This window comes from Botryllus schlosseri, chromosome 8 (genome assembly GCF_051294905.1).
Source record: "Botryllus schlosseri isolate E-star chromosome 8, Bs_hap1, whole genome shotgun sequence".
Lineage (NCBI taxonomy): Eukaryota > Metazoa > Chordata > Ascidiacea > Stolidobranchia > Styelidae > Botryllus > Botryllus schlosseri.
Genome location: NC_137243.1, coordinates 6,743,227 through 6,757,468, shown reverse-complemented (window position 1 = coordinate 6,757,468; position 14,242 = coordinate 6,743,227). Strand labels below are relative to the sequence as shown.

General features: G+C 41.4%; 2 protein-coding genes across 2 annotated transcripts in view; one reads left to right on the top strand and one right to left on the bottom strand.

The window, feature by feature from the left end:
• Positions 1–1,903: 1,903 nt before the first annotated feature.
• Positions 1,904–5,501, bottom strand: LOC145445236 (transmembrane emp24 domain-containing protein 6-like). The gene is made up of 6 exons (XM_080323399.1): positions 5,175–5,501; positions 4,892–5,067; positions 3,623–3,758; positions 2,587–2,729; positions 2,129–2,296; positions 1,904–2,060 (listed from the first exon to the last, which is right to left on the bottom strand). The coding sequence occupies exons 1-6, from the start codon at positions 5,275–5,277 to the stop codon at positions 2,013–2,015; spliced, it is 774 nt and encodes a 257-aa protein (XP_080179525.1). The 5' UTR covers positions 5,278–5,501; the 3' UTR covers positions 1,904–2,012.
• An 8,573-nt stretch (positions 5,502–14,074) lies between these two features.
• Positions 14,075–14,242, top strand: part of LOC145444872 (serine/threonine-protein kinase Nek8-like) — a 123,864-nt gene continuing 123,696 nt past the window's right edge. Inside the window, exon 1 of the mRNA XM_080322916.1 lies at positions 14,075–14,090. The gene's annotated coding sequence lies outside the window, so the exon portion shown is untranslated. The remainder of the gene's footprint in view (positions 14,091–14,242) is intronic.

Sequence of the window (14,242 nt, the reverse complement as noted above, 5' to 3'; positions counted from 1 at the left end):
GCGTATTTAGGCGAGAAAGGCTGACCCACTAAACGGCCCCAATGTAGAGGATAAGTAAGTAGAGGTAATAAGCGAAGAGCCTGAGGCGGTCTGGGGGGCATAGCCCCCCTGAAGTTCGGTTCATCAACATATGGGGGACCCAACACCAACGTTTGGGGGGGGTCTGGCGAAGTGCTGTTACGGTTAGATTGTAACGCCGCCTCTTCTTGATAATGTTTATTGCTGTAAAGTTTGCCCGCTAATGTATAGGGTTGCATTTAAAACAAAAATCAATTTAAAACAAACATATGATTAAAACAATAAGGCCCTAATTTAAAACATGTTTTTTATTGTTTTTTTGTTTTGCTTTTTTAAATCAAGCCATTTGTGGTACAGAACTTCAGAATAACGCAAAACAATAACTTCATGTTGTTAATTTATTCGCTAAAAGCATTTCGAATGACCCTCATCAGTAGCGAACGTCAGTGATAGGCATTATTTTACAACTTGATTTTTTTTCTTTTTAAAGCCCTTTTTTTAAAACACCGATTTTAAAACATGTTTTAAACAACGTGTTTTAAAACACCGATTGTTTTAAATGCAATCCTAATGTAAACCCACGTGCCACATTATCGGAAGTGTGATCGGAAAGTGTCTGCGGGCCACTCAAAATCCCGTTGCGGGCCGTACCCGGCCCGCGGGCCCTATGTTGCCCGCCCCTGCGCTAGCCTGTGTTCCCAATCCCATCACCAAAATGCAATGCAATATAGGCTGGTGAGCCGAACTATACGAACTGATCACTCGCATGTGTCCGGCGCTGCGGTACGGGGTCTCCAATTCGCTTCGATCATTATCCGTTCGCGCTTCAATAATGACTTCCAAATTATGCACTGTGTAACTGTAATGTCTTCCATATCTTCTCTGCTGCATTTCATACGGCATATTTTGTTATCCTGGTTAGTTGTTTGTTTATGACGCTATTTTCTTTAGTTGCTAGTTTATGACGTTATTTTCTTTGAATAACCATTTACTCTGGTACCGGTTGACTCGAAGATCGTCATGATCATATCACCAGCACCAGTCAATACCGATACCGAAGCACTAATTGTTTGTTGTATATTTATACTTTCATTTTGCCGTCATCAGTTGACGAAATCTCTCTCTCTCTCTCTCTCTCTGTGTCACTACACCTCCTTCGTCCCTGACCTCAGAAATGGTACAGACTACATACATAGAGTACATATTACATACATACAGTCTCTATACTACATAAATCCCTCTGAAATCTTGGAAGGCAAGGAACTCTCACAAACCTCATCCGACCTAATACAACAGACATTTGGGAGCACTGATCGTCGATCGTCGCAGGTCAGTCCAGTCGACTAACCCGGGTGTTAAATAGTTAATCGAAGCTACGTGCTGAACTTGCATAGCGATTTCGGTAAGGGGCTATCTGGGAAATTATTACACGAATGATATTCGCTGTTCGCAGTTTCCCGAAGATATTTGACGGAATTCCTGAAGATGTCTTTGATCGTGTTCGTGAGAAGTAAGTACGGAAAACAAATCATAAAAATGTTCAACGATTTCCAAAACAGATTTATATTCTTACGATGAGCTTGTAATAAGAATAACCCCATGGTTAGGCAAAATATTGTGATATCACGATATTGTGACGTCACAATGCTAGAAAACACTCGGTGTCACGTAGGTTAGTTATCTATAGTCACTGCGTACGAACAATGAAGTTGTATATGAAAAAGGTAATTTATATAGCTCAGTGCCCCAGTTTAGCCGGTTATTCTTGCAAACAATCAAGGTGGGGTGCATAAACCCGTCGATATGTGCTGCATTATACTATCTGACTTGCACGCGCACGATTGATTTGTCATCAGATGTAATATGTAGGCTATTCAATCAGTAATACGCTTCAATAATTTTATTTTCATGAGCATGCCGTATCTAGAAAGTATTTCCAACCATCATTATCTTGTATGCCACATTTGATACCGACAAATCACAATGATGGGCCATCATACGGCAGCGTGTTTATCATCAAACATCCTCTTCACCACGCGAAGCTGATAAAAAACATATGATTTTGGAGGTTACAATCTAAATTTTCACATGAATAAATTTCGGATCTTACCTGGATGAAACAAACACTCACGATCAAAACAATCGACAAAATGGAGAAATTAGTGACACGAGAGAGATTGGACATCCGCGTGTAGTAGTCGTAAATAAGGTTAGATCTAGTGTGGGTCAATGCGGAACGTATAAGAGCAACATCCTTTGTCACTTGAAACAGGCCATCCTGAAAGAAAGGGTCAATGTAAATAGCATCTGCCTCCGATACGTAGTCGAACAATGAATTGACCTCTGGTTTAGCATGTCAAACCTCAAAATATGGGAATTGCTTGCACGCACCAGACTTAAATGAAGTCAAAGGTAACTTCTTTCCGATACACGCCTTCAAATTGGGCACTTCTTCGAGTCCCTCACAAGTTTATATTCCGGGTAGCATGTTGCAGATTTCTGCCGTAAGACACCACCCAAGACCTGTATCTTGAGTGGTAATAAGTCTATAATGATACGAATACTTACGAAAGCGTGGTATAAAGTATCGTTTCCAACTTGTTGTTTTTCGTGGTATTTCGGTATCTCTCCCATTCTCCAAATGTCGATCAATATTTGAAGATTGGTGGGTGCATTAGACGCGGCGTTATCAAAGCAGAAGCCGTAAGTACCTGCGTATTAAATATTGAACATTTGAACTATAATTCGCATCAAGAGGTTGTGGTAGCTGCATGGTTTTCTCGAGAAGCTATATGATCAAGGGTTACGAACCATAATATCATTTATAAACAGTAATGATAGCCACACGTTCATAAATTTGAAATTTAGTAGTCGTAGCCTAGTGATGGAGTATAGTTACACTACTGCAACTTCAATTGGTTACCTTTTCGTTCGAGTTCGACCAATGTCGACTCTAAAATACCCTCTTGCGCGATGGACCGGTCGTCATCGTCCCCCAAGCCTGTATAACGGGTCGAGCTGTGGGCAGTGTTGAGATAACTCGAGTGACGTTTACCGAATGACCTCATTTGACTCGAGTCACCGCACGAAAATGACTTGGGGAATATGGATTAAACTCGTGATAACTTTTCAAATCAATGCTTCTGTCATCGGATATTCGACTTCGCAAAGCATTCGGCAGGCTACCTCTACCTACGATTTCAAATTGGTATTTCTTCACTGACATATAATTTTTCCCCGCCAGATGGAATTCGTCTTATGAAGTTCAGATTGCCAAGACAGGAACATTCGGTGCCAGTCATTTAGGCGCCCATGGACAATTAAACCGATACGTATTTTTTAGGCTATATATAACGAAGTTTTCGGTGTTAATTTGCTGTGAATACTCATTAAGGATATGTCCTACCACCACATCATGTACTGCGAAGCCATTTGTCTCCATCGCCACCCATATCGCCCCTCTGAGCCCAGCGCCCCCATATCGCCCCCTGAGCGTTTCCACCCCATTCATATTCGCCAGCGCCCCTTGGGGGGCACTGGAGGCAAGGGTAATAAACACTGGTATATAGCGATATAGACAACTGTAGTCTCAGTAATTTCGAACCTGTTTCCTTCGCATCAATATTAAGTTCTCCATTTCTTTCATCTACGACGGCAGCGAGTATATCTTCCTTCTTCTTAATTTCGATAGCCGTGGCTGATATTTTTCCTGACGACACAAATGAAGGAGAATCCACGACCTTTATTATTACAACAACAAATACAACTTAGACACCTTGGAAACACACGACTATAAAGGTAGCCTATACATGATTGCACTGTCCAAATAGGTTTTATAGGAGGTTACACTACTCGGGGCTACGAAATCCTCAATACATTGGCATCGTGCATTGGGTACAGCGTATGACCTCAAATCCATAGATATCCCTGCTCATATCGCACCGTCTCATTGTGATTTTCAACTCATCAATCCAAGACGCAGCGCGCGGCCGATATCTATGAACGTATGGCGTCGAACTATAATTAAACGAGGAGTTGCGAATTAATATTGTTAACGGTACTCGAACGTGACGCTTCGATCGCTTATAGTATTTTTTCGCATAGCATATGATGATTTTACCCCTTCTCTCTACACCTATAGACGCTAGAATATGAAACTTTACGTCAATGAATAAGATGAAGGATTCGATTTGGAGCACCGCTACAACGATTGTATGAATACTCGAGATATATTTCGCATCACATCACCTCTTCTACGGCATACGGAATTTAAGTTACAATTCTATGGCTGCTCTCTTACTTATTGTATCGATGAAGTGTTTATAACCAAAGGAGACATTTGCAAGTTATAAAATGTCATTTTTCTCTTTTGAGTTAAAGGAGCACTCTGCTCTAAATATGATGTGGTCTCAAATTGAAGATAAAATCAGGACCTAATCCTACACGTAGGTTATAACATGAGATGTTCTCCTTATCTAAAATTCTGCATGATCGTGAACTGTTGCATGATATCGGCCATGGTCTGCAGCATGCTTATTGATCCTGATGAAGATATTGCGCACCGTTCGAGATTGTGCAATGTGTGCACTGTGCATCTCAAATTTACTTTTTATATTCTGCACCAGGGAAGTAGAAGTTCGAGAACCATGAAAACACGCCCATTCGATGTACGCTAAAGAGTAAAATGCTTGCAAAGGCCGCAGAGACCACGGATAATTTTTTTCAACACATCATTCCCTACGTTCGGCGCAGCAGGCCCCGTGATTGTACTGTTCCGTTACACTGGTCACCGAATTTGGTAACTCACAGACACTGGACATGGACATAAATAAATTGGCTACAAAATCTGTAACAACCAAATTTTTATAGCCACCTCAAACGTTACAGATATCGAAGTCTTGGCGTCTGCTTCTTGATAGTAGCACTGTATTGCTTTCCTCTTCATGATAACTCTGAACTCGTACGTTTGATGCAGATCATCGCCTATGAGGGCCTCAAAGAATTCACGCGAGAGGCTGGTGTCGTAGGCGTCCAATTCATTCTTCACCCCTGTGTTTTGACGGATTACGCATCGAAGCTAATCTCGTACCAATGCATTTTCAAACGACGATATATTTGAATATATGTAGCATATTCAATTTCCAGTAATCACGTACCCGTTATCGCTCGCTTGATAGCGGAATCGGAAGAGTCCGCTGCAGATATAGTAGCTATCCCTGCGCATGCACATATACACGCGACCAAACTTTGGCTATACATTGAACTCGGTTGGTTGGAAAGTAGCAGGCAGTATACAGAGGACTAAGGCTGCCTATCTCCACTGCACAGCCTGAATGAATTGCCGGATGTACGCCTTCTGTTTTGATACACGCGATCCTCTTGATAAAAACGCTGGTATAGTTGAGCGGATATGGCTGATGATCAGTACACAACTGGACTACTGGTAAACGAGCGTTAGTAGGCCTATTCTTCAATTGTACATCGTATAATTCCTTACGAGCTACGACTATTTATTTTTCCTATCGTAGAAGTTCACAACTGTCCTGTCAGGGGCGAGACAGCGTAATGGTATAATCAATAGCTGCAACACCAATGGGTAGGGCTGGGCAAAATCGAGTACCTGAGTGATTCGATTCTGAATCACGTAAAATGCTTCGAGTCGAGTCGAGTATTCGAGTATCACTCATTATGACGTCACAACAGAATGTACTATGTCAAAGTTAAAATATGACCCTTTTATGCCACCACGAAGAACATAATGCCTGTTATCCGTCACATTAACGATACTTCGGTATTTTTTCGTTGATACCGATTTCATTGCACTTCTTGACAATGATGTGGGATGATCATGACTTCGGAAATATGTTATTTCCAGGAACGTTCGTAGCTTTGTACTATGTCTCTTATGCTGCGACACGGCCAATCAAGGTTTCGAGGCTTCAACAGTGGAAAATAGTATCAAAACACTAATTCTCGTTAGCAAATTAACTTTCAGTTGCGAGGACCGTATAATTTCAATACTCGAAAAAATCGTCTTTTACTACTCGGCTCGAATCATTAGAATTAATACTCGATTCAGATTCGAGTACTCGAATCATTGTGCCCAGCCCTACCAATGGGTTGTGGATTCGTGTCCGACCGAGGTCGACTCCGGAATTCCTACCTAAGTGTTGTAGATTTATCTAGGCTCACCATCTCATCCGTGTAAGCAGTGTCTTATAAAAGCCTAGAAGTGGGACGTGCTACAAGTCGGCAGCTACGGAACAGTATCTCAGCATCTATCCGACAGTCATCGAGCATGTTCACATTCAAGTCGAGATGCGAACAATTTCTGCTAGTTCTTTAGTTTACCACACGACGAGACATATCGATCTCGCCTTCCGACACATACCACCTTTATTTGTCACCTGTCCTTTTATATTATATTTTTTTACTTTTCATTCAGTGTGCATGCCTCCTTTTTTACATCGCCAGGTGGATGTCTCATTTCGACGACTACTCCAAGTCGTTTCTACACAATCTTTTCTTTCCTTGTATCGCAGTCTTGCGCTGTATTGCAATGATTGCATTTTTAGCAATAAATTGAATTGAATTGGAATAAAAATGAAGAAACGTGGTCAGGGGTAAATGTTCAATGACCATATAGAATAGACGACAAACTGCATGAATACCCCAAGCAAACAACTGTCTTGAGCGGATGAAACTGTAAAAGTCTACGATTGATTTGATTGATTGTAGCACCCGTGTGGCAGTGACAGTGTATAGTAGCGATCAGCGTTCTCTCTAATTTGTGAGTCAGCGCACACTCACACACTCACTGCGCAGACCCTTGGACAACAGTGCGTGACGACTAAAAAAAGGTCATCAATTCGGATTTTTTGTGCGCAACTTGGATTATCTGTGCACAGAGACCGTGTCAGCACATTGGTAGCGACGCCTCGTTTTGTATTCGTCTCATCTCTGTCTGACTGCCTCGGCGAGTGGATAACACTGTGCTGCGTTAATTTTGAGGTTACTAAAGTATTGGCGGTTCTTAGTGTACTTTTTGATGCTGAATCCAAAGCTGTTATCCGTTTTCTTCAATCAGGTCCAGATTTTTTGGCAAATTGCATTTTAATTTTCGGCGATTGTTTTTGAACTCACCTCTAAAGAGTTTGAAGGCAGTACTACTACCTAATGACATAATGGTTCATTTGCTGATGGACAATTGGACATTCAGTGAAGCTCACTGAATGCTATGAAGACATGAAATTCCTTTTGAAACCTCTTCAGTATAGCCAACACAAATGGAAAATATTTGATGACTTAAAAATGATTTCCATACTTCTTCACAGGATCACAGGCCGGTTACACTAAAAATCCCATTTTTGTATATGTGGAACTCGAGCGCTGATGATCGCCACTACTCACGGCCACATATAGGGTTTACACCTGGTTTTGAAAATGTCAAATCAGCTGACTTAATTGATCCACAATATATTCTTTTGCCACCTCACCGCATTAAACTTGGTCTCATAAAAAAAAACTAGGCAACGATAAAGATGGTCCAACCTTCAAGTTCTTACAAATTTGATTTTCCCGTATCTCTGAAGTGAAGCTACAACCGGAGCAGTTTCTGATAGGCCTCAGCTTTGTGGCTGCAGAGAAAAAAGGCTGGTAATGTGTGCTCGCTTCTAGCGAAGCGCCTAAAGAAAGTATCAACAGCGCGACGTGTCTCTGGAGCCCTACACAACAAGCGGGCTAAGCCAATCGATGTCATAGTAATCTGGCATATCCAATGCAGACTATTTAGACGTAGCCTGTATATCTCTATTAAGTTGAAGGATAATGCCCGAAAATTGGTAGGGCCCTAATACATTCTGTGGACCCCATTATACCCTTACAAGTCAAGGAAAGGCTGGTAAGGTGTGCTCGCTTCTACCGAAGCGCATAGAAAAAGTATCACCAGCGCAGCGTTTCTCTGCGACGCGATGGCACATTGCTCTTGCCGCGACGCCAGCTGATCTCACTCTCGCCGCGCAGCCGCATCCTTGCTCTTGCGATAGGGTTGGTGCTCTTGCGCTACTCTCTCATTTCGTCAGACAACATTGTTGCGTCACACTGCCAATCTCCTCAACAATGAATAATTTGGGGCTGACTGTGGGGTTCCAGCGCCATGAGCGGAATAAATTTTATATTTTCGTAAGCAGTTCAGCGTCAGCTTTCGATTGATACCCGGTTCATCAAATTTAATGCTCGGCAAGCCGGTCAAAAATCACCGTCAATTTGCCTTTGATTAAATGTAAAGTATGACGTGAGCCAATTTCATTAAGCCGTGAGATTTGCTTGTGTCGACACCATATAGGACGTTATGGTGTAACGTATTAACTTCTACCTTCTTCTGTTAGGTTGAGCGCCATTGAACAAAATTACGATTTCTTGGTTAGTTGTAAGTGCTTTATATCAACCGTGTTATTATATTTTAGTTATATTTAAAGCGGCTGTCATTGCAAAAACCTTGAATTCAAATAAAATACCATTTTGCAAAAATTGACTATATGCATGACCATTTGACCGATTAAGTTACCGCAGAAATTAGTTTCTTTGTGTACAATAGTGACCAAATGCTAGCATAATTGAATATGTCATGATGAAAAAACTTGACCTGATTGAAAAAAGTGGTTGCATTTTTGAATTCAGCGCAAAAAAATGATCCAAAAACAGTTAAAACATCTGTGACCTTTGAAAATTAATTTTCAAACGCAGCGCAGTGTAATCAACTACACAAGGAATTCTCTTACACTTATTCGAACGGTGAAATATCGCAATCTTTAGCTGTATTTGACTTTCGTCGTCGTCATAACGAGACTATATTATGCAACTGGATTAACTTCACATGAATTTTCGAAGTTTCAAAGATATAGGGTTCTGTTTTACTTCAGCCTGATTCAAATCAGTGCGATTTATTTCAGGGTTTTACCCTAGATTCTCGATTATAATTCCACCGCGCTAATTTTATTGATTTTTTTTAGGCTGTTTTATTTTCCGGAGAGATGCGTGAATGTGGTTTTATATTGGACAACCATGAGCTTTGTACACAAACCGGGCATAGTTTTTTTACATCCATTTACCCCACCAGATATCATCAATGATACTCATGAATCATGATACATATGCTAGTGTTATGGATGATTCCGATTTGACTCAACATAAGGGCCCATGGAAATCGAGTAAACCTGAAGGATTCGAGTAACACACTTTATTAAATCACAACTGCAAAAATGACACGGACAGTTCGAATTTGTACACTTTATGCGACCACAAAAAGATAATACCAGTTCTACACCCTGGCTTGGACTAGGACTTGACTCTGTGGTGACGTGAAAATTACTCGAACAGACTCGAGTCAAACTGGAAAAGTTAGATTGACTTGTGACCTTGTTAGGCCTACAACCCTGTCCCAGCCCTACTGAACATGTCTCGGAACGGGCTAATGGTGATTCTAGCCACCCATTATTGCCAGCGAGGTTGGACATTGGACAACCATGGGATGGTGATTCCGAGCCTCCCTTTATTTAGTTGATGCGACATGCTGCATTACCTTGATTGGCATGGTCGTCATCTATCCCATGTTCTATTATTGTTTTTATTATGAGTAAAATCCATAAAAACCCCAAGATTTGAACTATTGCTTCGATTAAAATCGATTGTAATCAGAGGCAAAATGATTTTAACCAGAACCCCATTCAAAGAACTCTTATATGATTCTACAACAGTGATTCTTAACATTTACGAACCCACGGAACACTTAACCTAATCTTCAAACCTTCGCGGAACCCCAGATTTTTCATAAAAACAAATATCACGAGGCACATCTAACTACACATCTAATAAATTACTATAGATTACTAATGCAGAAAATGAAGAAAGCAGCAACAGAACGTTAAAAGAACTATACCATTAAAATATAATTTTCAACCAAAACGAAAACATATATATATAATGGATAGGACGATTTTTTGGACAGTTTGACCTCGTGTACGTAAATTAGGTGTTTTCGCGCACATAATGTTGGAATTGTACTACTTATCTTCTTTTCCGGTTGTAACTGTCTGTTCTTAGGAAGTAGTTTGGCATGAAAAAGTTTTTTTGACTCGAAAACCGACAAATTTTTAAATGAAAAAAATTTATTCTGACGAAATCTGGACCTGCGAAGAATTCGAGTAGTTACATTCGTTTCATTTGACAGTTTATGATTCACAATGAGCAGACAATGGGCAGTCTACAACGGCGGGCCTAAAAAAGGCTAACATGCTGAAAAATGTCAAACGATATGATCCCCGTAGGTGCAAACATCTACGATACAAACAGAGGTGGTCAAAGTAGTCACGGTCGCTACTCAAGTAGAAGTACAAGTAACGCCGGAATTTCTACTCAAGTAGAGGTGGGAGTGGTGCTTCACAAGTAAGTAGGTATTCTACGCTTATTTTTGCCTACAAAACTGGGAACTTTCAAGTATAGAAGTAGTGTAAAGAAGTCTAGAATTGAATAGTATATTCATATTGAAATGAACCCAAATATTTTCGGCTGACACTCGTCAGGGGTAATCGTCAGCAACTTGTAGAGAATTCGAAAGAACAGCGTATATCAACAATCGTAACACAAAATATGACGTCACGAGCACGAAATGTCGAATACGAGAGCGTTCAATGTACGCACGGATCTCGCACGTCAGTGGCAGTGCAAATTGGCTGCAAAAACAGACTGCTATGATGATTACCAAGCATATGCTTCGTCAATTGGTCAGCATCTGAGTGAAAACCTTGCCTGTGCACAGCACTATGATGACAATATGTTCACTGTCATTGCGCGTGGTAGGTCTGTGTTTCATTTAAAAGTGTTGGAGTCTACTATTATTCAGTTGAGCAAACCTATTTTATGCAGACAAAAAGATTTCCTCTATAACCTACAAATTTCTCATTATTGCGTGTTGTTCCGTGCGTGTAATTGTTTATTTACAAATTGTGCTGCTACTATGGTTGCCAGTAAACTCGCCCCAAGGTAAATTCGGCCCAGGTAAATTCGGCCCATGACATCAGTAAATTCGGCCCTCCGAGAATATTGTATTAAAATGTATTACCAACCGCTAACACGAATTAATTACATAATTATACTATTATTAAGTGATTTGGATGTCAGGGTATGCGTAGATCGCGTAATCACGGGAGATAGCGCGGATGTTCACGGGGACCGAATTTACCGACGGCCGAATTGACCGGTCAATTCATCGGTCACTCGGTCAATTCTGCCCTTGGAGAATTTTTTATAAAAATGTATTACCAACTATTAATGTGAATTAATTTCATAATTATATTATTATCAAGTGATTTGGAGAACAGGGTATGCGTATAAATATATATATGTATATATATATGCCGATGTTCACGGGGCCGAATTTACCGACAGCCGAATGCAATCGGTATATGATCGGTATATTATCAAGTGATTTGGAGGTTAGGGGTTAGGTTTAGGGTTAGGATTAGCGTTAGGGTTAGGGTTAGGATTAGGGTTAGGTTAGGATTAGGGTTAGGATTACGGTCGTCATCGTCATTGGTTTATTAGCAATTTTATCAGTTCAATACACCACAAATGTGCGATACAATGAAAAGGCAGGAAGATGTCGAAGCGACAAGGAGTAGTCTATGGAATCGGACACCCACCTTGGCCTAGGCGATGTAAAGAGGAGGCATGCACACTGAATGAAAGTAAAGAAGATAGTATAGAAAAAGAATGCGACAAGAAATAGGGCGGCATGTCATGGGAAGCGAGATCGATAGGTCAGTCGTGGTCCGGTAATCTTGAGGATGGAGTGTATTTATTTAGTAGTAATTGCTTGTATTTCGACTTGAATGTGGACATGCTCGTCGACTGTCGGATGGCCGGCGGGATACTGTTCCATACATCAGGTCCGGCATATTTGATGGAGCGATGATCTTTTCGGTCGATCATATGATATTTGGACGACGTGGACGCGCGTGTGTTGTACTTGTGCGCTTTTGATTCAGAGGTAAAGAAGTCATTGAAATATTCGGGGCAACGACCGCAGTGAAACTGATACATAAACTTGGCGATTTCTAGTTCCCGCATATCTTCTATGTTTAGGACGCCGAATCTCTTCAGCAGCGACTTATTGGATGGGCAGCCAGGCCCCTTTGGGGCCCTAGCTATGATTCGGAGTACTTTATGCTGTAGTTTCTGCAGTGGCTTGAGTGCGGTTTTACTGGCAGCCCCCCAACAGAGGATGCCATAATGTAACTTCGATTGGATTAAGGATTTAAAGAGTATCAGAAGAACCCATGCTGGCATGAAGCGCCCAAGGCTGTAGAACAGGCCGCACTTCGGTGATAATTTAGTTTCTAGGGACTGAATATGACTCTTCCAGGACGGTTAGGTTAAGATTAGGGTTAGGTTAGGATTAGGGTTAGGTTAGGATTAGGGTTAGGTTAGGATTAGGGTTAGGTTGGGATTAGGGTTAGGGTTAGGGTTCAGGTTAGGTAATGGTATTGTAACTGTTATTGTTACTCTTGCCCTGGCCGAATTTACCGACGGCCGAAGTGCTCGAAGGCCGAATTCACCGGGCCGAGTTTACCTGAAATCGCTACTATAGTACCGTATGTCCGTATACTTCAGGGCCGGCCAACCTTTTCAGCCAAAGGGCCACATTCGATTGACGAAATACTGCGCGGGCCACTTACCGCGCGAAGCGCGAAAAAATTTTGAAGTTCATAGGTCAATAATATTGTCACTTGACTATATTGCGGGCCTGCCGTATATCGCTGGGCTAAGTTTGCGAGGGCTATTCGGCGCATGGACATATCGATATCGAAAACTGCGACCAACATGCGTCAATCTTTCCGTGCCTTGGTTTCATAGTCAACGATCTTACTGCGAGCGCAAACGCAAAGTCGCATATGTTGAACGACACTTTGTCCCGTAATCGCGAGTATAGTTAGACTCAATCTGATACATCAGGCGTTCTTCCATTTTCACAAAAAGGGCAACAATAATAAAAACAAGGAATCGAGCGACAACATGTGCTAAGCTTGCATAAAATTTTTACTTTCGATAAATCTATCTCAAATTATTCTGCTTTATTGTAGTGTACGAAGATAGCAATATGTGACTGGCTGATGGATCTGTCAATGCGTCGGAACTGATATTTTAGTCATCACATGTCAAGTGTTGCGGCCAAACTAATCAAATTTTTGGTTGGCTTGGCAAGTTCACAATCTGTGCAATCCGTTTTTGATATTAGAAATTTCGGAAATGACCGCGCGGGCCACTCAAAACCTTCTCGCGGGCCACATGTGGCCCGCGGGCCACGGGTTGGCCGGCCCTGGTATACTTCATAGTTTGTTATTGTTGCCATTGGTACAATGCGAATTTCATGGTCTGTGATTTTGATTGTTGCGTCATACTTTGCCTTTTTGGTTTTGCTTTTAAATTTGTTTAAATCCCTTTAGTGCGCCGATAACTCTTGAAAAGGGGCACCCGAAAAGTCTTCGAGTTTAATAAATATACTGCTACAATGGATGTTGTATTGAAAGCTATATTCAAGTTCTGTACCACGAACCAGCTATTTAAGTACTGTTTTTAGATGATACACGAACTCTTTTTGTTGACACAGCCTTGGCTGGTGTATTTTGATAAAAGTCGACTCCAAGGCACACAAATGAAAGTGTGAGCGACCCTTTCCGAGTATGCGAAATCTGTCGTCTCGATAATTTTTCGCACAGGCGGGATTATCCAACAACTTGAGACGAGAGATTTCGCATACTCGTATTCGACATTTCGTGCTGGTGACGTCATATTTTGTGTTACGATTGTTGATGTACGCTGTTCTTTCGAATTCTCTACTAGTTGCTGACGATTACCCCCGACGAGTGTCAGCCGAAAATATTCGGGTTCATTTCAATATGAATATACTATTCAATTGTATATTGAAGTTCTGTACCTCAAAGAAGCTGTTCAGAAGTCTAGAAGTAGGCAAAATCTACTTCATGTAATTCAAAATATTATTTGGTTGTATTAAGGCAAGCATCGCCTCTCTGGACGCTGGTCGATGCGAAGCCCTAGTGGTCCAACCTTGAATACTGTCCAATCACTACTACTACCCAGGACGAGTATGGCCGCCAGGCCTTCACAGTCCGAACCCGCATTGACAGGCCAGTATCCCAGGCACAAG